This window comes from Lonchura striata, chromosome 3 (genome assembly GCF_050655825.1).
Source record: "Lonchura striata isolate lonStrDom1 chromosome 3, ASM5065582v1, whole genome shotgun sequence".
NCBI lineage: Eukaryota > Metazoa > Chordata > Aves > Passeriformes > Estrildidae > Lonchura > Lonchura striata.
Genome location: NC_140705.1, coordinates 52,237,802 through 52,261,961, shown reverse-complemented (window position 1 = coordinate 52,261,961; position 24,160 = coordinate 52,237,802). Strand labels below are relative to the sequence as shown.

At 38.3% G+C, this 24,160-nt stretch overlaps 1 protein-coding gene across 1 annotated transcript; it reads right to left on the bottom strand.

Annotated features, from left to right (window-relative positions):
* Positions 1–362: 362 nt before the first annotated feature.
* CENPW (centromere protein W) lies at positions 363–8,125 on the bottom strand. The gene is made up of 3 exons (XM_021547117.3): positions 7,917–8,125; positions 3,038–3,151; positions 363–1,410 (listed from the first exon to the last, which is right to left on the bottom strand). The coding sequence occupies exons 1-3, from the start codon at positions 8,004–8,006 to the stop codon at positions 1,384–1,386; spliced, it is 231 nt and encodes a 76-aa protein (XP_021402792.1). The 5' UTR covers positions 8,007–8,125; the 3' UTR covers positions 363–1,383.
* Positions 8,126–24,160: the final 16,035 nt, after the last annotated feature.

The following is a 24,160-nucleotide window of genomic DNA, read 5'->3' as shown; positions in this document are numbered from 1 at the left end:
AATATCCTCTATCCACATATCCTCTAAATGTGTATGTTCTTGGCCTTCTTTGTGGATTCCAAGGGAGTAAGAGAAGAAAATGTGGAATAAATAATCTAGTCAACCCTTACAAGATGCTGAATGCACTAAGCTCTGTGAGTCAAGTAAAGCAGGAAAGTAATGCTTCCTTACTTTCTGCATACTGGAAGAGGATGACTTTTCAAAGGTTATACAGCATTTTAAAAAGTACATGGACATGACATGAAATTTTAAGTATTGGCGTTGCTACAGTTTCTTTAGACTACAAAAATATTTCTAAAATAGAATTTTTTTGCTAAGTTTCTAGAATATACTTGTCAAACAAAATTAGACTACTCAATACATACCACTTGTAAAGATTTTTTATTTTGAGAACAGCTCATTGTGCATATCAAGGATCAGCTACCATATATTCCATTAAACTGCATTATCAGCTCAAACTGTAAAATTTTCTATAACTTTATTAATATATTTATTAAACAAAGTGTTCAGGAAAGTATTACAAATATCAGAATAGCAACAGAATATGATCTGAACTTAAGACACTTTTACATAATGTACATTTCCAAACTTTTGACAAGTTAGCATGACACACAAAAGAGAGAAGGAAATAGCCTGGCACTCATGCCAACTTATCTTTGTTATTTTTACAAGATCTAACTTTGAAAACATCAGCTGTGCCAGATCTTTACTTTTCCATAACCTGTTTATCTGCCCACACCAAATGAATTACAGATCACCAAGTTGTCTCATATACCACATCAAACACATCAGCTTAACAGTTCAAACCATGATTTAAAATACCATGTATTCTTTCCCCAGAACACAGAAGTTTCAACCTACTTTTCAAAGTAATTTCAAAATTATCAAGACATTTATAAATAAACTGAAGATAAGGTATTTAATACACTTCTTTCTACAGTGATTGTTTTGAAAGCCATAATTTTGTTTAGCTAGTAAACCTGCTAAGAACTGCACAATCTATAGTAGATTTAGTGAAACTTGCACTGGTGGTTTTTTTTAACAACTGTTCCCCTTAAGAAGTTTTGCACTTTTAATAATAAATGCCGCATTGTACCATAGGGTATCTATGGTACAAACATTCCTCCATCATTATGAAATAAGGTACATCAAAAGTCTTAAGTGACAAGTGATACTCATAAATTAAAATTATGCATGAAATGTACGAAAATACACAATTTAAGATTTTTAATTTTTCTTTTTTAAAGAAACAGCAAGATAGTCAGGAGATAGATGTCAAGAAAACTAAATAGGTTCCACAAGTGCTAAAGCTGGTTCACAGTGTAACTCAAGTTAGTTAGAAAACATTGAAAAATGTGTTTTCAAATTCCAGTGGTCTGTTTTCTAGCCTCTGCTTTTCTTTAAAATAACCTGCAAAGAAAAAAAGTATATTTATCAATACAATTCAGGCAGCAGACAAGAGATTCAAAACACTAGGCTACTGAGACCAAAGGTTCATCTAGCTAATCTGTTTCCAAGAGCTGTGTTGCAAAGGATGATACTCTAGGGAAAATATCAGAAATAAAGCAAAAGTATATAGAAAGATTTCAAATTTGAGGTTTTTTTCTTAAGCAAGAACATTCATAAGCAAGAATTTGTAACATAAAAGGCTTATTTTGAAAATTAATGCTGTGAAATGGCAATAGTACTCTCGAGCCATCAGTAGATTCCTTGAAATTCTTACCCTGTTGGGCCTAGACAAAAACAAGAAATAAGGTTTTCAATAATACAGCTCTTATGCTCAATTTTTGTTTGCAATGCCTCACTTCTTTCTATATCAAGAGCACACAGACCTTTGGAAGGACATCTTTTGGTTTGGAGTTTAATTTGAAAAATGAACTTCAAAGTCCAAGTGGGATTATTTAAGTAAAATTATTATAATATAAGCAGCTTTTCCTTTCTTTCCACCTTAAAAAAATAAATGGAGCACAAAAATGTTCAAAAAGTGTTAAGACTGCAGTTAGAAAGAAACCATGATTGCCTTAAGACTCCAAGTGCAACATTTACTTGGCTACTCTACATTATCCTGTATATGTTTCTGTCACTATAGCAATAGAAAAGTATAAAACTAAACCTTTCAGCAGAAGGGAAAAAACCAGTGAAGATAAACAGAGGCCACAGGACCAAAATATCAGATAACATCAAATTTCGTCCTCCCAATTTGTTCAGCAGAAGGCGATTAAAGAGATAAAATAGACTGAATTCCTTCATGGCAACAAGGTAAAGCAGACATATCCTAGGGAGTGAAATGAGTTACAGAATAGTAAAAGGATTTCAGTCATATTTTGACACTATTTCTAGAGAGACAAAGCTGCGTAACATCTACCCTTTTCCCTTCTTTTGCATGTAAACAAAATTCTCCATGCTCTGCAATGCAGCAAATTCCTTTTTCACAGATATTCATACAGCAAATTTTGTTATGCTGAACTACCCATATAACAATCCAGAGTCTAATTCTCCCTTAGTTCTTTCCTTGCCAAATAGATTACACAAAGTACCTGTTTGTTCAAGAAGTATCCAAACAATGCTGCCAGAATCCACTACGAACTTATTTCAGACTAAGCAGGTAAGAACTGAAGATGTAAGAAAGGTATATGAACCTCTCTGAACAATTTCTCATCTGTTCCACAAAGCTTCACTTCTATCACTGAAGTTATGACAGCATGCTTCCTTGATGTATTATCAGCTGAAGTAAGGATCCTCCAACTTTGGACTGACTTCCATGCCATGAAGGCTTGCTGGTAGACCATTTTGCAGACTTACTCATATATTGAAATTATGACTTTAAACAGGGAATAATCAAGAAAAAATGGGTTATATTTAATAGGGCAAGGAGAGTTAATTTGTTGTCTTGGTAACAGTAAATTATGCCAGTGATGAACAAAGAATATTAAGTGTCTATTGGTTTTGGATTATAAATCAAAGAACACTTTAAGTTTTGTATAAGCTGTCATAATACATTTTACAAAAATGAAAAATATTAGAAGTGTGTTAATACCTTCGCTGCAGATATGATGTGCTCAGGTTTTATTGTTTTACTTTTGTTCTCAAAAGCATTTGTCCTGGTTTCTTCTGCTAGCCGATGGAGAAACAATAAGAAACTCAAATGAACCTTTAAAATAGAGAAGAAAAAAAAATTATTCAAGCTGTTTAAACACAGTTTGCTTTTTTAAAAATTCATTGTTTGCAACAGAAAATTTGCATATTACACTGCTTCCAAATTCCTGAAAGGTATTCTCAGAAAAAAAAAAATTATCACTCAGTTCAAGCCTCAGTATATTTCCAAGATATTCCCTTCATGCACGATTCTTGTAAACAGAGTTTAAATTTAGTATATTTAAATTATAGAAGTGCTTTAGAAATGATCACGCAAACCACAACTGATCTAAGAGGAATCAATCTGATTTTTATTAGCAGTTTTTAATAATAAAATGTAAACACAAATATCAGAGAATAAGGAGTCTTTTTGCTTACTAGTAAATACAGTTAGTTTTCAGTGACTACAACAGCCAGACTTTTATGAACAGCAAAGTCATTCCTGCCTTACCACCAGATAAGGACTACAGACAAGTTCAAGGACTTCTGCCCCTTTCCAGTGTAAAGCGACATTGACATTAATTTCTCCAGAACTTGGAATTCTCCAGTGTCAGGAGGTTGCATCCATTTTTTCCCAGCTCATCACTTAGCTTTTTTACATTAAAAGAACTGGTCAGGCAGTATTCCTTTCCGTATGGAATACTGATCTGCTAATACAGAAGCAGGAAAAAATTGCAGCAGGCAAGGAAAGAACTGCTCCAGCTTGGACTAAAACTGCCAGCGAATAGCACATTTGTGTGGTAATTAACCTACAAGACAAACTTCTAGCATTATACAGGCATTATGTCAACTATTTTAATAACCCAATCTGAAAAATTGATAATTACACCTTTGTAAATTAAACTTTCAAACTACATGAAGTGTACAAATAGACTTTTTCAATCAAGTGCTTGGAAAAATATTACTGAAACACATGAAAATTTGATTTATATTAATAAGGTGATGCATTTATTCTGCCATACTTATCTGTAAAGCCTGGAAAAACATAATATGGAAAGTTACAAATTAAGAGTTTAAAAGAAATACATCGGCAGTGGGTTTGCAGCACGAAGAATCTGTTACATGCTCCTGTCATAAGAACTCTGTTCATATGACAAGCAGTTTAGGTGTTTTTTTTTTTAAATAGCCTTAACTAAATTAAGTCAGAGCGCAATAGATAAATTTACATAATATTTAACATCATTTGGAAGCATCTACTACACAAAAAGCATACGTGCCTGGAGATTTATTTCACATAAGAGCCATTTTAGAACCAGTCTTTAATTATTCACACTGAACTTATTTCCAGCAGAATCAAGCAGTGTCACTAAAATAATGTTCAACAATAGAATTCTCACTATTAAACTTATCAACATAGAGATTAGATTTCTGGAAACAACCTGAAGGAGAAGTGAGATGGAACAAAAGCTTCCACATTTGCATGACCTTCTCTGAGATACCTAAAAGCAAAAGTGTTAATTTTAAAATTGCATTATAAAACAGCATCTTCTCTCAAAATCACTGTACCTTTCTTTTCCTACTTTCAAAGTGAATTGCTGCATGTAGAGAAGCTTCCCCTGTACTCCAACAGATTTAAACAGTCACATAACTAAAATTGGAACATTCCACAACAGAGCACACAGGTGAAAATATTCCAGGTTATTCAAGGCAATTGAGAAAAGCTAGTGAAAGGTAGAATGACTGAATACCATGACTAGGACAGTTACTGGCAAGTAACTAAGCAATATCACATTTCTTTAAGGACATTGCTTTGCTACATGTTAAATTATTGTCCTTCCGCATAAAATTTAAAAACAGTGTTGAACTAACTAGTTATGAAATTCACCTTACAAAACCGGATGCCTACTTTCTAGGAAAAAAAGGCTGTAAAATTTTAAGAACATATGTAAAAAATTCACAGCACTGTTTACACAGCAACTTCCATACACCTGTTCAACAGAACTCAGGAATAGCATGGACAACCACTGTAATTTTGTTTTACTGCCGTAACTTCAAAACAATTCTTTAGACTAATACTTCACTTTCAATGTACACTTATTAATTATTCTGCGGTGACAACCAATTAAAAAGAGACCATTCAGTGCAATATTTTAAGCTTTTCCTGCAATGGAAACACACATGTGCTGTTCTAGCATAAAAGAAGCACCTGAGATCCTGCTTTTCTTCTATTATTGCAAGCTAGAACAATGCTTGCATATTTTCTTCTCTGACCATTGGGGAACTATCTGAACTTCAGTACTAAAATCATTACCTCTTATTTTTGAAAAGAGCCTTGAAAAAACCTATAAAAGTATTTACATCTCTTTACCCAAAGATATTATCATACTCCTTAAACAAAAAAAGAAAGAAAACAAAAAATCAAACATCTTCCTAAGAAAAGGCTAATGAAATTTGATAGCTACACCACACAAAGAGATAGATGTTAACACTAAGAAACAGGTTCTGAAAAAGCTTCAGATTTCAAGAAGAGACTTGATCAAAAGTGAAGAAACCATCTCCAAGTATTTAACAAAATTTTCTGAATTTTTATGCCTTTCAAACTTGTTACAATCATGTAAGAAGACATTGGTTTACCAAGCAAATAATCACTGAAGGTCAGGGAATAAAGAAAGCAATCTTATTTTCTCCTAAGGCAGGCAGACCAATTTGTTGAAATGGGCACATACTGCAATACATTCAGACATAAAGCATGGATCATTCTGGAAGATAGCCCAGAAATTGAACTAGTACATTTCTCATACTTCCCTCGAGAAGAAATAAGCTCTCTGCTCAAAAAGTATATGACTCCATCTTGTTAAGACAGCTACTATGCCATCTAATCACTCTTACAGGGTTTGTAGAGAATAACACAGGCACTAGAAAACATACTAAAAATTTGTTACTTGTCTTACTACACAATAAACTCACCAATCCTTTTTTTTTTTTTTTTTTTTTGCCTCATAAAAGAGGTATAATTTCAGCTGTGTTGATTATTTAGCCGCGGAAATAAAGAGTGAAAGAGCTGTTACACACAAGCCTAGTTGAAGAACATCATGGAAAACCACCACACCTGGACATTCTTGTTTAAAGGTAAAATAAAAAAGCCAAGCCTTGTAATATAAAAGCTGTGTAATCTGACATCACCAGAAGAGATAATCTAAGTTTACATCACATTATTAAAATTCATTCTGATTTCATCCTTTGTGTTGCAATGAACATTTGCATGGCCATATTTTAAGCTGGATCTGATTGCTGTTGTTTATTAGTCTCAGTGAATTCAATTCACTGACTGTCTTTGCAGCTCAGAGAACTTCAGTGCCAGGACCAGGAAGAGATGGGAACCAAAGGCCAAGATTTGGAGTGATGTACCACTTACCCCTTTTCAGACAGCACACTACTTTGAAGCCAAATTTTCATTACTCTGGAAACACAGACCAGCTGTTACCAAGGATTGAAAAAAAAAAGTGTGATTGTGTGCATTTGATTAGTTGACTACTGCATTCTACTGAGTAAGCTTTGAGCAGGTCTGAGCATGAGTAGCAAGAGGCCAGGTCCTTAGTCCATAAAAAATCCAAAGGCAGCAAAAACATCAGGAAGTGATCATATTTTTATTAGCTCCACTCCGTTAGAAAAATATTTAATGTTTGCATTCAAATGTAAATACTCTCAAGTAATTGCCATTTTCATTCATTTTAATCTCATATTACTTATTTTAATGTTATATGTTTTATACATTTAGCTTCATATATCCAGATACCAACATGCAAGATGCTGCAAGAAACAATTTTTATACACCTACAAAGCATGGACTTACAACTCAAGTCAGGGCCCATACCAGTATACAACATACTAGTGTTAATGCTTTAATGCTCTGAGAGCCACATACATTTGTAAACAAGAGGATATCACAGTCCAGCAAGTTAAGTCTACCAAGTTATTTCAAAGATTTATCTTTCTTATGATTTTTTTTTCAATACAGCAACTAGCATAAGCTCTCTTGAGGTCAGGTTTCCCTCCTGTAGTCAAATAATTTCTTGGTGAGACAAACCCTACCTGTGCTACAAATCCCTTAGAGCAGGTCAGCAGTAATTCAGCTTTATTGGCCTGTTTTTGCAAACTTGCAAATCTTTTGTCCGCACCTTTCTGGCAGGCATTTTTAACCGTGATCAGGACCCCAACACCTTACTGAATTACTAACAAGACTTGTCATCTCACAGTTTAGGGCAGAGTCGACTTAGATGGCCTTCTAAAAACATGTGAGCACTCAAGGTGCCATAGCAGCTTAGCAACTCACCGACCACAGCTCAGCTGACTACCTGTACGCCCGAACTGCTCTACACAAACACCGGCATACAGCAGCCAGGTAATCCAAACTGATGTTTCGCGGTGTCTACACCAAACTCTGTGAACATCAGTGTGGACATAGTGGCACAAAAGCCCGCCTCTGAATCCCCAAGATCCCTGTCAAAGAGCTACAATACAGCAGCCACCAGCAAAGCGGCGATCTCTGCTCATCCCTGTTTTCTCACAGACCAACCGTCTGTCCCTCCAAGCTTTGCCTCCCCCCTGCCTGCGGGTCCCTGCAGAAGCACAATTAGTAGCAATTAGACATCCCGCCACGTCCACAGCGCTCCAGGGGGCACAGGCCAGAGCGTTTAGGGAGTAAGCGTCCCAGTTTGGGGCCGGCTGCCCTCGGACCAGCAGCGCAGCTGCGGCTGCCGCCGCGGCCAAAAGCAGGAGCTGCGCCGGACTCCCCGGGGCAGCCGCAGCCGCGCCTCTCCCGCGCCCCTCTCCTTCCTCACCAGCAGATCGACGTTGGCCGCCAGGCATAACTGCGGCTTGTGCTTCTTTAGAATTTTCCGTAAAGTGCCGCGGGGCGCCGTGCTCCTCATCCTCCGTCTCCCGCCTGCCTTCCTCTCCTTCCTCCTCCTCCTCCCGCCGATCCCGCGCCGCCCTCTCTCCCTGCGCCGTTCGAATCCGCCGCCCTCGCGCAGCCGCGCGCGCCCGCCGTGACGCAACTTCCCAACGGCCGCGCGCGGCACCGCCCCCGCGCCCCGCCCCGCGCCCGCTGCCGGGGCTTTCGCGGGGCCCGCGCGCGGGGCCGCGCCGCGCTTCCCGCGCCGCCCCGGCCGGGTGGCGCACGAGCGGGGAAAGGCGCTCCCCGAGCGCGGGGAAAGGCGCTCCCCGAGCGCGGGGAAAGGCGCTCCCCGAGCGAGGAAAGGCGCTTCCCGAGCGAGGAAAGGCGCTCCCCGAGAGCGGGGAAAGGCGCTCCCCGAGCGAGGAAAGGCGCTTCCCGAGCGAGGAAAGGCGCTCCCCGAGAGCGGGGAAAGGCGCTCCCCGAGAGCGGGGAAAGGCGCTCCCCGAGCGCGGGGAAAGGCGCTCCCCGAGCGAGGAAAGGCGCTTCCCGAGCGCGGGGAAAGGCGCTCCCCGAGCGCGGGGAAAGGCGCTCCCCGAGCGCGGGGAAAGGCGCTCCCCGAGCGCGGGGAAAGGCGCTCCCCGAGCGCGGGGAAAGGCGCTTCCCGAGAGCGGGGAAAGGCGCTCCCCGAGCGAGGAAAGGCGCTTCCCGAGAGCGGGGAAAGGCGCTCCCCGAGAGCGGGGAAAGGCGCTCCCCGAGCGAGGAAAGGCGCTCCCCGAGCGGGCGTCCGAGGGACGGGCGGGTCCTGGCGGACACCGCCGCGGCCGCTCCCCTCGCGAGCCCCTCGGAGCCGGTCCGCTTCCCTTGTGAGCGAACCGAGAGCTGGCTTTGGCCTGGCTGTAGCGAGTTGCCGACACTCCACCCAGGCCTTGCTAGTGACAAGGACGGGGAGCGAGCGGGCATTCCCGGAGTGCCGTTCCCGAGCCCTCGAGCGGCGCTGCCCGGGAATCTCCCGGCGTGCGGGGGGCGGCCGGGTCGTCTCAGCCGGCCTCGGCGGTGGGTTTGGAGCTGGCGGTCGTGCCCCCGTGTGCTGGAGTTTCCTTGCCGCAGCAGCCCGGGCACTTGTACAGCACGCTTTTGCCCCACTTAGACTGTGTGGCCCTGCTGGGAGATGGGGCAGTACTGCGGGACCGAGAGCCTAATTAGCACCGTAATCTCACACTGAAACGAGCCTAGAGTGATAGTTGTGTTCTACGCGTAAATACGGACAAAATCCTGCCTTAGTACACGTATGGCATTGACTTATTCGTACAGAGAAACACACAGTGGTTCTGAAACCGGCCACCACTTTCCGTGTCATCCTTCCTCCAGCATCTGTCCCTGCACTCCTGCTGTAGCTGACGGATGCTGCCGACTGAAATACGGGCTTCCCCACAGAGGGGCCCCTGTAGCTTGGCATTCTCAGTGTATTTGGACGGTGTGTACTTAGTTGGAGAAGGGGTCAGGATTTCATACTGAGGTATGGGGTTTTTCAGCATATTTATTAGGGTTTTTTTGTTTTCTTTGGCCTATGGGATGCTTACAAGTTTAAATGTTGATAAGATAAATCTATCGTCTTCATATATTCAAAATACCAGCACCCAGATATGAATCAGTTTTGTTGAAGTATGTTCTTAAGTCTGTATGATTTAATATTTTAGGTTTTTAATTTTACAATATGCACAAAATGTAGTCCAGACAGAAGTATGATATCTGACAGCAGGAGAGAATTTAAGATTTGCCAGTTCTTCATACTCTGTAAGAGATTTGATAATGATGTTTTGTTCTTTCAGTTCTGACTGTCACTTGCCATTAATCGTCAACAGCAATGTTGATCTTAAAGTCAGGGTCTTAGCATTTTTTTCTGTGAAAGAATAAGCACGCTAACACGCAGAACTTTTTTGTACAGTACGGTTTAATAATAGTCACAGTTAATGGCTCAGCAGCACTGCTACAAGTAAACATTTGGGGTTTTTTTGGTTAACTGAATGGCTCTTGACTCAGGAGCTAGATAGGGTCATATACTGTAATGCTCATAATATACACACAGAAACTTGCATCGGGATCAGCAGTAACTCAGCATGTCAACAGATTCAAACCTACAGCTGGGATAGATCAGTAGTTCCAATGGACCTTACGTGGGCTGAGAACTGGGCCTTAGTATCTCACACTCTTGGTGGAAAACTGGTATGGGCAAGCATTTTACAAACTGTAGGAATTGCAAAGGTGCTTCTACTGTAGGTCTAAAACTAACACTACTCTACTGTGTTAAAACTACTAAAATACACCACACAAATTTGAAACTGTGCAGTGACCTGCATAAAACAACAGATACTGAGACTCAACACTAGTAATTGTATCTTTTAGTCATGTGCTTGCTATGTAGACAATGACTGAATAATGAAATCTTCTATTAAATGTAATACTGTTAGAGTTTTGTTGGTTTGATGGTTTTATATTTCTAGTAGACTAGGAGTTTTTTTGGTGGTGTTTTTAGCCACAGAAAATAGTAATTTACAGTGCTGGCTCAAATATACATTTTTACCAGATTTCCTTACTTCTTAGGTTTTGAAAAAAATTACAATAGTTACTTCAAGCAATTGATAACAGAAGTCAAATGTACATGTAATAAATTAAATGTATATAAATTATAGGTTATGGTTTACTGAACAAACATGAAATTCAGTATTTCAGATTTCTCCTCAAATTTACATTTTAGGCTATTTACCAATAAATATTGCTGTAAATATTATTTTAGTAGCTTAATTTTAATACACAAATATTGTAGAAAAAGAAAAAAATTTCTATATATTATGCATGGCAAAGGACAAAAATAATTTTATGAATTTACTAAATAAATTCTTTTAAAAATCACAACTGTTTCAATTATTTGGTCTGTATTAACACCAGGATTAATGATTAGATTACAGTGAATCATAAAACTGCAGTCTCATTGTATTTCTGATTTTGAACATGACTGTTTTCTGTCTTTCTGATAGAATCCATAATGTTCAGTTATAATACTTGAATAAGTAAAAGAATAATGAAAAATGCATTTTAAATTAATTATTTGAAAGTATTACAGAAATTGCTAATTTTTTCGTGTTCATGCAGCTTTATAAAAAAGGCAATTCTATGTTTTATAGGCAGATTTTCATATTTTACCTGTTCAAAAGCTGCAGGAGTTTTGAATTAATTTTCTAGAAGCAGTTGCCTTGTTTTCAAATAATGGTTGTTTTCAAATAATGTCATATTTTTCCACTTTTTAGCAATTGCAGTTTTTAAACACGTTAGTTCATTTTCTGAACTTCAGCTCCAGCACAATATCTTCCCAGTTTTCAAGCAAAGCTGAGCTGCGTTTTAGAACTAAAGGCATAATCTGGGACCGATGATTAGAGTGAGGATATTTCAGCAATTAAAATAGTACCATCTAGGTCTGACTTCTTCAGGAAAACAGTCTTTTCATTTCCTTTTTATTTATTTTATTTTTTTTTTAACACAGGCAATTTCAGTGACATTATTTTGTCACTTTTGTTTCCAGATTATGTGGGTTTCTTGAAAACACTTCCATACATTTCAGTGGCTAAAAAGAGGCCAAGTTTGGGGCCATCACTGCTGAACCGCAAACCAGTAAACATTTAGCTTTCTGTTTCTATAAGGAAAGAGATGAAATTAAAGACTAATTTTATGCATTGCTCTGGTGCACTGTAAATTGAAATAAGGGTAATATTTGGAAATGAAATTGAAAAGCCATGTTTCCTTTCTGTCCCAAACTTTTGTAAGCACATCCAAACTTGTTAAATTTGTTCTCCCAGTCTGAACTTCATAACTATTAGTTTAACTGTTTTGTTTCTGGATTTTGACATTATCTTCAAATTCTTCATCAGCTCTTCATCAAATTATAATTTTACAGTCAATCTTCTCTCCAAAAATTCTGAAGAATTCCATTTAGGGAGTGTTATATGTTGAAATTAATAATCACATTTTATAAATTCTCATTAAGTTAGCGGTCCATCAGTTTCTTCTGTATTCAGGTAGAGACTGTTTAATACTTTCTGATGGTAATCCAGGTTCAGTGGTTGATTAAAGACTTTGAAACATATAACATATCCTGGATATGGATGTCAAAACCTAAAATCTTTTGATGTTTTGTTTGGTGATGAAAAGATACCTCTAAACCAGAACACAACAATTCAGCAAATGTAAACACTTCATAGTGTAGTTGATAGGCTTGATCATAGTGATTAGGGTATACAGACTGACTCTCCTGTTACATTTGTATATTCTTTCTGTTGGATAATTCAGGTGTGTTGAATACTTTTGTAGAGAAACAGGAAAAGAGATAATACCGAGGAGCAAATTGTATGTTTTCTTCTCCTGTGTGGAACTTAAGAAAACCTCTTTCTTGAAAAAGAAGGGGGAAATGGCAATTTTAGCAGGGGACACTTGTCTTGTGGCTGTCACTACTGAGGTAATAATAATTGCAGTAATAAATATTAGTCAAAACTCTGTTTGGTATTAGCCTTTATTTTCATGAAGAAAGGAGAGAATTCTCTAGAATCAGTTTTCATTACTTTTGGTGGTTTTTTGTAGTTCTATTTCTATCTGTGTTTCCGGCCCAGAACACTAAAAAACAAAGGCAAAACATAATAAATTATACTTGAAATTGTGACTGCTGATTTAAAGGTTTACAATTTAAGCTGCAGTTTCATTTTTCAGGACATTCTGTGTATCAGCCCTCAGTATATCAGGCTCTAAGAACCTGTCTGAAGTCACTTGACTTCCACAGGCCAGACACCATCTGTCTGTTGTGACTGCTTTGATTGCATTCATAAAATGGATGTCATTCATACTGAAGCACATAAATCACAGCTCAACAATCACTCTTACCTTCAGAGATATTCCTTGTGCACTTCACATGCCATCAGCTAGTGTATCAATTTCACTGCTTTTGAAGTAATTTGATGCAGATCACATTGCTATAACTGTCCATTACCTTATTAAATTATGTAAGAGGAAAATTATTATTTTATGTGTTCTCAATGTATACCATAAAGACTAATAAATTACACCAAAAAGAAAATTACTTCAAATACCCACTTCATCTGTGTTCATGTAACTTTTCTCATTATTTTTTTAGATTTGTACTTTCTTTGTGTTTTGCTCCCGGATCTAATACACCCATTTAATGTCAGTCTTATTTCTTCCCCCAAATTCCAGAAGGAACAGAGTGTTATTATTATCTTCAGATGTCATGCTTACAATGACTACATAAAAACCAGAATTATCTTCCAGCACCTGTGCTCTGATCAGCTCATCCAGACCTGCCAAAAAGATCCCTTTCTATTGGAAACTTTTGCAAACCTAGACAGTATTCTGAAAAATGACTTTTCTCTGCCTTAGAAATACATATTTTATGCAAATGTGTTACAAACAGAGGAAAAAGGAGACCACAAAACATCATTTAGCCCCATCTCTCACAGGGACCATGTTTTTCCCCTATTGACTTCTTCCTCAGTCAGAAAGCAAGCCCTAGAAGTGTGATATGCAACAGCATTTTCCCACCTCTTCATTAATTTCCCATGGGTTATGTCAGCTCTGAAACACAAAATTATGTGCTATGGACTGGTCTGCTTAGTTGTGTAACTTTCTATCTCTTTCCTGGCCATGGCTGCAGATGAAAATGGGTGATCACAATTTGAGATATCCACATCTGAATCAAAAACTTAATCTTTTGCTGATATTTCAGATTGTCACTAATCCTCAGCTCTCCTAAAGCAGAGGTGGAAGTGGTCATTAGGCCAATGTAAATGAAAAATACCCACTTCTTGCCTGGTACTGACTACATACCCATGAATGTACTAAAAGAAGGGATATATATGCATATTTGTTGACATTAAAGCCAGTTAGAAAACTGATCACATGTATATCTCAGGTCAAAAAACAAATACAGTAAATTATATTTTTTAATTAATAAATGGGAATAATAAGCAGGATGCTTGCCTGGTGCCTGGTTTGCCCCAATAACCCTGATGACAGACTTCAGCAAACTAAATTCAAAGAGAAACAACAAAGTAACAGAGAGGTTATGTTTCAGATGAGGTGAACAGATTGCTGGTCACTTAAATCACACTTTTTGGGACAGAAGCCAAGCCATAACATTACTGTTATATGTGAACATGATAGGAAAAAAAGAAGAGTGGCCACTGAAAGGAAGCAAGAATGTAAAGATTGCCTTCAGAGTGCATGGGATATACATATACTACAGCAGGAATTGCCATTAGACCTCAAACTTGGCATGTATTGTGCTGTCAAGAAGACAGGAGGAGAAAAATAATAAATTTTTATTTCTTTTACCATTGTAATTAATAAGGGAGTCAAAAAAGAACATTTCAGATAAAACACAAGTAATTCAAATAGGCTGTCATCAAAATGTGTTTTTTCCATGAAGACTTTCAGAAGTTATTTATTAACTGCCAAAAGGAATATACAGTCACCTGAGAATGAAGTAATATAATATATGCCAGTTTACTGCAAATGGTTCCTCAGTGATCTGCTTTCTTTAGCAAGCAGACATGAAATCATTTGTCTTCAAAATTATGTTAAGAAATTAATGATCTAATATAAACTATTAAGAGTGGGATGCAAAGTTCAAATACCTATTTTATTCTGTGAAGAAAAGTGATTGAAAACATTAGGCTTGTATTAGTAAAAAATGAGCACTCTAGAGAACTACGGCATTACTCTTTATTTTCCATCATTACAGAAATGCTCGAATTTTTTTTAGTATGCAGATGTCTTTGACTCTGTCATGCTTTCTGCAAATTCACAAACAACCTTTTTTAGAGCAATTATTAGAAAAATATAACCCCCTGTGAAACTCCTCCAGATTGCATTGTGAATCAGTAGTTTTCTAAAGGTACCAAAAGGAAAGTTTTAAAATGCTGCTGCTGTAGCATAAAGGAAGGAAAAGTACTTCTTCAGAGAATATGCTGAAGTACAGGAATTACTAAATTCTTTTCCCTTTGGCTGGTTAACTGCTAATTTTATTATTGGGAATGTATTTTCGGGTCTGGGCTTTTTTTAAAATATCTTGATATATAGAATTTAGAAAGAAGCTTCAAAGATTAATTATCCATTGAGCTAAAAATTCTTTCAGTAGCTTAGAATCATTCTGCCTTATGGGGACAGAAACGTTTGCAGTTTCATACGCAATTAAATTGAAGTGGTAGTTTAGAGAGTGAAAGAAAGTGTATATACTTTTTTGAATGTAAAACAACACCATAAGTATTACTTAAATAAATGTAACTTTGACCAGTTTTGTAAATAAACAACTGCTGATACAATCTTTTTCTTTCCATACAGAACAAATATACTTTTTTCAAACAGTGCTTGACACAAAGGAAAACAGCAAGGGTGTAATGCCTCAGGTTAATAAAACTAAAAGATAGCAGCTTTAGCTTTGCACAGAGGCAAGATGCTGCTCTCTGCTGTAAGAGACTGCATCAGAGCCGTAGCCCACTACACCCAAGAATAACCATAGTGACTGTGGGGACAGGAAGCCATATCAAGTTCTCTTCTCCTGCCCCACATGACTGTGTAAACATGTTGTTAAGAAGTACATAAATGTATGTTAAAGTGCCACAGACAGAAGAACTAGTTTAGTAAACAGACGTGCAATACTGATTTTCTAGCCACATTGAAGCTCCCTACCTGAACTTACATACGGTAACTTAACTTCCACAAAGCTAAGAAAAATATCTATTTTAAGCTGGAAACCACACCTCTTGCGTCAGCACAAATACAATTATAACAAAACTAATACCATAAAAACAGAATGAATCATAACACAAATGAAAAAAATTTTTGGAAGGAACATTCTGTAATGTGAGCAGACACTTGGAAAACAGAAGTCAGCTCTAAGGTCTCTCATCTTTACCCTCACTATTTTACATTTTGTATTTAGGCTGCCTTATCTGAATAGTGGCAGAGTTTTGTTTTTCAGTGTTCAGTGATGTTCATCATAGTAAGCAAGGCTGCTGTGATATTTTTTAAGTACCTTTGCCTGGGTAGGAGTTGTGGCTCCTTAACTTAACCAGTGATGCACCAACAGTAGCAGTTGTACTATGGAATGTTTCCCTTGGAGCAGGTCAGTAGCCTCACCCTGCTGCTCATTGCCCTGACTGATGGTGTTTCGCCCCTGTACAAACCAACTATTCAGTGCTGCCATAAAACAACACAATGAAAAGCACAAAATTGCTGTTCAAAGGCAGTTCTTTGCCTAAAAATTTGGCAGGTATGTGCTTTTTCAGTTTTTTGTTGGTGTTTTTTAAGGGTAATACATTACTGAATGATGCCCTTCCCTGTAGAGGGAATAAAAATATGCTTATGCTTGTCATCAGGAGAATTTTTTCCATCATGTTTCTCAAACTGGTCTAGAAGTATTTGCTGTTTTCAAGTATGTGTTTGCAGTTCTTTAACATTCTTCCCACTTTTATCTGATGATGTAGTTATATCACTAGGCTACCTCTTTTCTGCAAAGTGTCCTGGAAGGGAGCCAGACGAGGAGAATGAGGGGAAGAAAACTCAAGCATATGAAGAATATGGGAACTCAATGGCCTAGTTTTTATGGGGGACTTTTTATGTAAAAGTCATTCAGTGGAAGGCCTGTGCTCATTGGTATGCTCAACTGTTCTGCAGTGCTACAAGTAAGTAAAACAGCTATAAAGACAGCTGAATTCTCCAGCACCAGTTGTAACATTTTTACAGTACATGTGCAGAATGAAGTAGATGGAGACAAGGAGTTATTCTGATCCTAACCTTCTGTCTTTAGGCAAAAGTTTGCCAGTTTATCTAAAATTAAATTTAGAGGCCTCTGAATATTAAACAATATAAAAACATAGAACACTGTAGTGGGTTGACCCTGGCTAGATGCTAGATATGCACAAAAGCCACTGTTGTCACTCTCCTCCAAAAATGGACAAGACAGAAAATATAACAAAGGGTTCACAGGTTGAGATAAGGACAGAGAGAGATCACTGACTGAATACTATAATGGACAAAACAGGCTTGAATTAGAGATAGTAATTGAATTTATTACTAACAAAATCAGAGCAGGATAATGAGAAGTAAAATCTTCAAACACCTTCCCTCCACCCTTCCCTCCTTCCCAAGCTTTACTTCTTCACCCAGCAACACAAGGAGACAGGGAATGGAGGTTGTGGCCAGTTCATCACACACTGTTTTTGCCACTGCTCAGGGAGAGGAGTCCTTACCTCCCTGAAGAGAGGAGATCTCCAGTGCAGGGTCTCTGTCCCACAGGAGACAGTTCTCCAACGTGAGTCCATCCCGTGGGCAGCAGCTCTCCATGAACTGCTGCTATGGGGATCACTTTTCCATGAAGTGCAGTCCTCTATGCACAGCCTGCTCCAATGTGGATTTCCCACAGGGTCACACATCCAGCCAGGAAACCTGCTCCAGCACAGACTCCTCTTTCCACAGGTCCATGCCAGGACCCTACTCCAGCATGAGCCTTCCACAGATTCACAGCCTCGTCCAGTGTGGCCTCCTCCAGGGACTGCAGGTGGATCTCTGCACCCCCATAGTCATCCATGGTCTGCAGAGGCACAGCTTCAGCACCTGGAGCACCTCCTCCCCTCCTTCTCCACTGACCTTGGTCTGCAGAGCTGTTCCTCTCACATGTGCTCATTCGGCTCCTTCTCTGGCCTCAATTACTTCTACACAGTAATCTAGTTTCTTAAATACATTATCACAGAGCCATTAGTATCATTCCTGATTGGCTCAGCCTTGGCTGAGCATGGAACACTTAATCCCAGGGTCATGGGTTCATGCCTTGCATTAGGCGTCAAAAGGACTGCAGGAGGTTGACATTGGCGGTTCACCAGGTGCCCACCAAGCTATTCTATTAGTCGCCCTTCCCAGCTGGACTGGGGAGAGAAAATAATAAGAAAATTTTCCTGGCAAATCACTCCAAGGTTGAAATAAGGCAGTTTACTAAAGCAAAATTTTGTGCATGCACAAAGCAAAGAGAAGAAACACTGATATTCTTATTCTTTACTTCCCATGAGCCAGCCGAGTCCAGCCACTTCCCAGGAAGCAGTGCTTCAGCACCCATGGCAGTGCTCAGGAGAGCAAACATTGTAAATAGTAAATACCACCTCCTCCTCCTTTCCTTAGCTTTTATACTTGAGCTGATGTCATATGGTATGGAATATTCCTTTGGTTAATTTGTATCAGCTGCCCCAGTTGTGTCCCCTCCCAGGATTTTGCCCACACACAGCCTGGTGTGTTATCAACCCCTTTCTAACTACCAATGCAAAGCACAGCACTGTGAGGACTGTTATGGGAAAATGAACTCCATCTCAGCCAGACCCAATACAAACATATGTTAATAAATGCATATGCTTTAAATGTTTTTTGTAACATTATATTTTGAGCAGATTAATCCAATTTGGGTGCTTTGTGAACTCAGTACTCTCACTGATTTCAGTAATTACCAGCATTGTACTTGCCTATTATTTTTTTACAAAATGTAAACTGATTTTTACTTCCAAAATAGATTTAACAATTGCTTTCTGCAATTTAACAGTTCTTACACTTGTTAATTCTATATATGGATAACAAATCTTTATTTGCCTTTAGCTACAAGCCTGAAATATGGTTCTGAAATACATCTGTTTGTGTAAAGATCCACAGACCCAGATGTACCCAGATGTGTAGTTCACAGCCTTACTCCTTTTCTGTGTGGTTCCCAGCAGAAGGAAGAATTTTAGTTATCTTTTATACTTTTTAAAAATCTGCTCTTTCTTTAGAAGTCAGTTGCCTCTAGCAGGCCCAGCAGAATCTGAGAATCTGTTCAATGAGAATAAAACTCTTATTTTTGACCTCATAGGCCAGCTCTGTACTTATGAGTATAGTATTAGACATAGTCACAGGTCTGAGAGCAAGAGGCATGCTACATCAGCTACTTACGGAAACATTCTCCCTAAATATAAGATGTTCTAGTCAATCCCCACTTGTCCCCAGTTGCTGGGGACAATGCCATCACTGGCCTCTGGGCTGTATCCAAGAGTTGGCTGGGAGAGTGCATCTTATCTCAGACCAGAGCTGCTGCCTGATCTGCTATAAGACAGTAGTTACTGCTATTGCACTCCAGACTTTGTGGCTGGCCCTGGTTTAGTGTTCTGTATGTACAGGCATGGCATAATGCAGCAATAATTGTGGCACTTGTCAGTGGGGCTGAACATTAAGAGTCCTGAAAAAGGAGTTGCATGCCAAAATTAGAAAAGCTCAATGGTAAGACTTAACACGGAGTTTGGTCCATGTCAGGATTTTTTCTGGATTTTATGTTATGCTCCAGCCAGGCAGGACCAAGGTAGGAATCTCTACTACCCTTGGAGGCTGTCCTGACCACTAGCCTTCAATAGCAGCCACCTGTGTTTTTTCTTTCTAGTTCTTAATCATGCTCTATTTGCTACAATAGTATTTCAACATGCAGAATGGGAAGTAGGCATTTCTGCATGTCCATAGCCTTGGGGCATGCTTCTGGGAGATGTGAAAATCCACTGAAAATCCGTTTCCTGGGACAGATATACTCACCACAAAGGTGTTGTAGAGGTGAATATGAAGAAAGTACCAATTAGCAATTGATTATACAGCATCTGGTCCACTGTGCTTCTGCCACTTTAAGGAATTATTTTTCATTCATTCCTTGTTTTGCCATGGTTTTGTTTAGACAGTATCAGTTGTGGAACCAGACTATTCTTGCATTTTAAGCAGAGCTTAGAATTATGTTGTCTAACACTCGCTTGATGTCAGGGAGCAAGCACAGAATAAGAAATTTATTAAATCTTCTATGGAACAGCTTAATTTCAAAATTTTATTTTTCCTTACTCCAATGGGAAACAGTGCAATAGCACAGCAACAAAATTAAACCTGCAAGTAAATTACTACAGGTCTGAGCATAAATTTGTGGAAGAATGTGTTAAATATATTTGTACAGCTGTACATACAAAAGATCTGAATTCTCCTAGCAGCAGTGTCTGGACATGAAGTTTTGATTTAGATTGTGTTCCTCTGGAGACTCTGTTCCATATGTATATAAAGCTGAATTTAGCAATTAAATGTGATTTCTGAATTTTGTGCCCATAATTGCCTACTCAACAAAGTACAAGATGGGGTTTGGAAGTTCTGTCTTGAGAAAGATTTGATGCCATATTTCCAGATCTAGCATTTCTCTGGTAGCTTGAAGTCTCCAATATATGAATTTTCTGTATTATGCACACGAAAAAGTCTGCCGGAACCTATTAGAGAATATGACTTGCTATATGCATAACTGGATGATTAATGCATTTTTATACAGCATTACCTGTATTCTGGCATATCATAAATATGATTCATATTCTTATGACTCAAAATATAATTCTGACATATCTTAAATACTTTTCATGTATCAGCCCTGATTTGTCTATTATCTGCTTAGATCCACAAATCTATATTCACATGAACAGGAAAGCTTCTTTTTAGCATACTTCCTGAAAACTGTTGCTTTAAGCATATAGATCATCTTAATCCCAATGAAATTTTAATACTTGAACAAATTTTTCAGTACATGAAGAACACCACGTGATCACAAATATTCCTCTAATCTTTAAATTTAGTAAGTGTCTAAAAATTATTACTGAAGTTCCTAATACTTCTGCAATACCCTGTACCTGTGAAAACACAATGAGGATACCTAGGATACTTTTCTAATGACTAACTTCTCCACTCCCTAGATAATTCTTCTTCCATCACAAATTACATGGAAAGATTTTATTGGAAAATTTCTAACAATTTGCATCATTTTTTTCATATACTTAACTTTTCCTCTTAGAAGCAAACAATGAAAACTATTAATATAACTTAACAGATAAAATGCCCATGACACCTAACTTGGTGTCTCAGAAATTTGGGCCTTTTCAGTTCTGTAAAGCAACACAATCATAAGTTAGTGAGATACAGGTTTTGTACACAATAGGGTCTTGCATTTCTCATTAATAAAATTTTGTTTGAAATACAACCAGTCTTTACTCAGCTTCAAAGAAATCTACAGTCTACAAAAAAAAAAAAAGAGTATTTTTTGAGTTTTGTAGGATTAGTTGCATCCTCAGCATCTATTATCTTTGTAAACAAATATCTTCAGTATGTCATATGTTAAATAAATACATCTTGGATTTTACAAGATGTCTTCCTATTGACTTCCAACTGAAGAACAATAAAACTGCTAAAAAAAGAATCCTCAATATCTGCATGAGTAGCTGTCGACTTACTCTAGAGATCAATAAAATGTTTGGCACTAGCACTCATTCACATGTCAAAGCCAAAACAGAAAACATAGTTCATAGTGAAGCACAAGGACAAGAATGCTGGAAAAGCATTCTTGCAAATATGAGCTACAAAATTGTACCACACTCCACCCTCTCTGTTGCTTTCATGTGCAGCTCAACTACATTTCAGTAAACAATGCCCGAATGCAACTCAGGAATGTGTGTGGCTTCTGGAAACAGATGCAGAACCAAACATCAGATGCTGTATTAGTGTGTAGATGTATTGCACAGCTGGAAGAACAATTCCAGCTGCGATGAAATAGCATGTGTTTTTCTTACTGGGTTATCTAAAAGCTTTATTTATAGGGTGAAACTGTGTTTCAAACGTGATCTTGACCACATTAAGTTTTGCAAGCTGTAGACAATGTGAATTTAACAGTGGTGTTTACGTTTTCTCAAGTCTTGGCTGTATGACATACACTAGTAGTTAAAAGTGATTAGTTCAAAATCAAGTGCAGACATCTCTAAATTTTAGCCGCTGCCTGACATGTGAATGCCCATCTGCTCAGAAAAAGTAGTCTGGGGACCCAAACAATGTCATAATCCTCTATTACCTGCCAGAGACATGTATGTGCTGCAGTGACAAAATCTTTGGAAAGAGTCTAGTTTCATAGGACAGACTTGATGGGACTTAGAGCAAACTGGTATAGTGGAAGGTATCCCTGCTAATGGCAGGGGGGGGTTGCAACTAGATGATCTTTAAGGTACATTGCAACCCAAACCATTCTATGATTCTGTGATTCTATAAATCATGGGAAGGAGGCAAAAAGAGGAAAGGAGGACAAAAGGAGACATTTCCTCACCCTCAAGGCACTAATAAAACCTGACCTTGCCCTATATTCCACAACTGGAAGTTGAGCTGAAAAAAATGCTGGAGCTATAACAGGGATAACAGCTGACAAGCAGGAGCCTGTAAATATTTACAGTCTCTGAGGCACAAACTCTATGAGTTTGGCATTCATTGCACTTCACCATTTGTCAGGACTGCCTTGAGGGGTGTGAGGCACTGAGCAGGCATGGGAGAATATGCAGATTTTAGGAACATGGAATTTCAGAAAGAGACCTCAGACAATCACATGCATAAAATCTACTTATTTTATAAAATTGAGAGGGATTCACTCTGATCTAAATTAATATAAAGAAAATATTTAAAATCCAGAATAGTTATTAATTCCTCCTGAAATAAGAAATATTGAATGTGTTTCAATGCTTTAATGAAATCTAGTCCTTTTTTTCCCAGTACAGATACATTAATGGCTTTAACACTTATGAGACCTTTGCAAGCAAGTATCTAATCATCACAGAGCTACAGTAAAGTTGATAACAGAAGTCATAATCCTCATTTTGTGGACAAAGTACCTGACTCTAAGATATCTAGACAAAATCATTGTCCTAAAATCTGAACATGTGCAGGCATATTTAATAAAAAATAGGTTATTGGGACTGAAAACTTTGAAGTATTACTTTAGGTCTGTGGCGATAGATACTCAAGTCTGAATAAATTGTATAAGTTAGTGTTTCATTTCTGAACACTTAAAGCATGAACAGTAATAGCTATTTGTCTGAACGTGTTTAATAACACCCTTATAGTTTCTTATTTTTTAGAGTATTTCTTCTATGACACAAAGTTATCTTTTTTCAGCAGATTTGCCTTTTGCTTCTAGAAGCAGAGTTACTTCTGGACTAACAAATTTCCATGTAATACTGCATGAATTTTCCTTTTATGAATCTAGATAGTTTTTCCATCACTTGTATTTTAATATTTCTGAAACCAGGTGTTAATTTTCAGGAGGATAGGTGGTTTCCAAGCAGCTGCCAGGACTAATACAGCAGTCAGCAGTAAATGCTGAATAAGCTTAGGTACAAAATCTATACCATCTGGCTTCAGGACTCCTTGGCCAAAAAATGTGAGACCAATTTCTTTCATGTCCAGAAATCTTCCTGTTCATTGGAAATTGTGAAATGGATGTTACCTTTACAGTACCTTTTAGTTCACATCTCAGAGGAAGGCTCAAATAATGGTCTTAAGAAAATATTGCATAACTGTAAAAAAGAAGCTAAATAATGTGCTCAGGTTTCATAACAAGACAGATGAACACTATTTGACAAGCTGAGATCAAAGTCCTTGCTTCACCTCACAGCAGTCCAGTTTTCCAAGCTGCTGTTTCTCAAAGTCGATGATAGCTGCCAGTGTTCAATGCAGAAACAAGATCCCTCACAGGAATGATCTCCCCAGATCAGTGAGTCAACAAGAAGATACAAAATGAAGCCCTTGAGGTTTAAGACCGAGGAAGTAAAGCATGAGTTCTACCTTGGCTGCCAGTGAGGTAATGCTTCTGGTTCCTTAGGTGTCTGTAAAGATCAACTATGTTCTACATAAAGACCGGCTATACTGCAGTTGTTGATAAAAGAATGGCTTAAGAGGGCTTAGTTCAAAGACGTGAGTATGAAGGCACAGATATAGCTCGGGCCACTCTGAAGATAACTGAGGAGAGCCAAGCAACAGAACTTCCTCTGAAGACGTGTGGAAAAAGAATGTTTCTTGCAATTTTTTAAGTCCAGACCATTTAATCGTCTCTCTCAGGCAGTCATTTACAGATATACATAATCCACAAGGTCACTTTGTTATCAAATCCCTGAAGGTACCAGGTTATCATCCCATGCAAAGAGTCATTATTGCCTTTTAGCTTTTTATGTCTAGATTCCACATTAAAAAAAATGCATATCATAAGAAACCATACAACCATATTTTTCTTTTGCTATC

Coding starts and splice junctions, on each gene's coding strand:
- CENPW (XM_021547117.3), bottom strand. CDS start 8,006: ATGAGGAGCACGGCGCCCCGCGGCACTTTACGGAAAATTCTAAAGAAG. Junction 3,152..7,916: donor CGGCCAACGTCGATCTGCTG/GTGAGGAAGGAG, acceptor TCTATTTTAAAG/GTTCATTTGAGTTTCTTATT. Junction 1,411..3,037: donor ACATCATATCTGCAGCGAAG/GTATTAACACAC, acceptor TTTTCTTTGCAG/GTTATTTTAAAGAAAAGCAG.